We start from the raw sequence: 2,036 nt of genomic DNA, 5'->3' as shown, positions 1-2,036 counted from the left end.
TAATAATATGATTATTTAATTTATTAATTCATTTAACAATGCACAGTTAAATGTATAGATCAATACTATATTTCGTGTTTGTGGGAGTGCGGAACTTACTCCGTTCTTCGATGGTATGTGATGTTTCTTGAAATTTATAAAAATTATTCACATCAGATAGAGCTTTTTCTCCTTTTGTATATACTTTTGTAAAATCTCTGCAATTACGTGTAACTTCTACGATTTATTATTTTTAGTTAATAATTATAAAGGTCAAAGAAATTGTCATAAATTTATGTGCTTCGATTATTTAACATTAAATATATGATTACGCAATGTAATTAATTTGTTCAATAATTTCTTTAACATAATTCATATCGCGTACATGTTTATATTTCTGAATTTTCATATCTAAAAACTAAAAGTTGCATGTTGCATGTTTATCAACTTCAGCCTATTTTCGTCATTTAAGTAAGGGTAAGTATATTTTCTGTGTATCCTTGTGTTGCTATTAATGGGTGGAAAATATTAATTACAAATGATATTTCATATTTTTTTAAAATTCTTAACAATTAAGAATGCTTTCTGCTTAATTAATTCATTAATTATTTTATGGTTGTTTATGTACATGAATTGTAAACATTTACACAATTATTTTTTCTTACAGATACAGAAAACATCAAATTTGTATTTGCAGCAGTGAGAGATACCATTCTACAAAATAACTTGAAAGAATATAATTTGGTTTAGATGGTAATACATAGAATTCAGGATGGACTCGAGAATTTTTCTTATACCCTGACCAAGGTATCAGCGTGAACTCTGTTAAGTTATAAATGGGGAAGAGGCGAAAAAGGCAGAAAATAAACAGTAATTTGTGGTGCCATCAGCATACTGTTGCTGCACCATTACAAGTGTACCAACTATTGATTAGTAAAATTTATAACGGAGGTAACAGCGATGAACAAATATGGACCTAAATCTGAGCGTTATACGTTCTTTCCTAACCTTCTCACTGTCAATACCAACAAATCGATTTAGTTTCGTACTGTATTTGTTGAATTTGTTACCTTTTTATAGATTAGTTTAGTCAATCATGCCTGGCTGACTGCATAATCGTCTGATTTTTATATAACAATACCACGAGCAACACGTAAATAAACATATAAGATAGAGTGCAGCCATGCCGTACAATGTCTGTCCAAGTGTTTATCTCAAATTGAGAGATCTCAGCAAGAAACTGAAGAGAAGAAGGACAAATGCTTTTTAATCACAAGTAGTCGGTGACACAAGTGAGAGCAATTCTAGTGCCATTTACTAGTGTGGTGTTTTTATTGCAGTCCTTTCTTAGATGCAAAGAGCCAAAGTGTTTTTTTTATCTGTGCCAGAAGCGACATCTGTTTGATGTGACTTTAGGTAATTAAGAGGTGAAAGATTGCAGATTCTTCTGCTGTCTTTTTTCTCCATAGAGGCTGTGTACAGAATGTAAGGGCTGCGATCTCATGCCGTACAATTATAATCTTGCAATTTACGAATGACATAAAAATCTTCAACGTAACAGTGGCTTTCCTTTCATCCAGCCCTTGCTTAATGGCACAGCATCGCGCAGCTAGGGACATGATTCAAGAACATATGGCCCTGGCTCGCATTGTATCCACATTACAGTGTACATATGTATGAACTGCTCACTGCCTGCGCTCGCTCATGCTGGCTAGCGCGCTGCCCACTGTTTGTATTCTCTAGTGGTTCGACTAACTGCCGTTCGTGCCACCTTTTGCTGTTCTATCAAGAGAGCATTTGTATAGAGGTGATAGAAACTGCTTTGCACGAACCTAGAGAGTACTTGCACAATAAAGTTCATGGTGTTGGTCAGATCAGTGAATTAGGGTGTGACGTTTAGACATGTGTAGCCTGAACGTCTAAGCCTGATGCTGCTGACACTGCACGCACACCGGGCAGTATACGTCATACCCACTTTGATTGAAACACTGAGTTTATATGAAAGAAAAAATATATAAATACATTGGATAAAATATAATAATAAGAGAAAACAAATA

General features: G+C 34.1%; 1 protein-coding gene across 3 annotated transcripts in view; it reads left to right on the top strand.

Moving 5' to 3' along the window:
- The window catches only part of LOC108579054 (guanine nucleotide-binding protein G(q) subunit alpha), a 49,840-nt gene extending 48,473 nt beyond the window's left edge, over nt 1-1,367 (top strand). For all 3 annotated transcript variants that reach the window (XM_017942483.1, XM_017942484.1, XM_017942487.1), the window contains one exon: nt 647-1,367. In XM_017942483.1, the coding sequence (XP_017797972.1) occupies nt 647-729 (83 nt within the window). In that variant the 3' untranslated portion in view covers nt 730-1,367. The remainder of the gene's footprint in view (nt 1-646) is intronic.
- Nucleotides 1,368-2,036: the final 669 nt, after the last annotated feature.

Source organism: Habropoda laboriosa, unplaced genomic scaffold (assembly GCF_001263275.1).
Source record: "Habropoda laboriosa isolate 0110345459 unplaced genomic scaffold, ASM126327v1 scaffold42, whole genome shotgun sequence".
Taxonomy (NCBI): domain Eukaryota; kingdom Metazoa; phylum Arthropoda; class Insecta; order Hymenoptera; family Apidae; genus Habropoda; species Habropoda laboriosa.
Note: the sequence above shows the minus strand (reverse complement) of the source record. Positions and strands in the feature narration are given on the sequence as shown.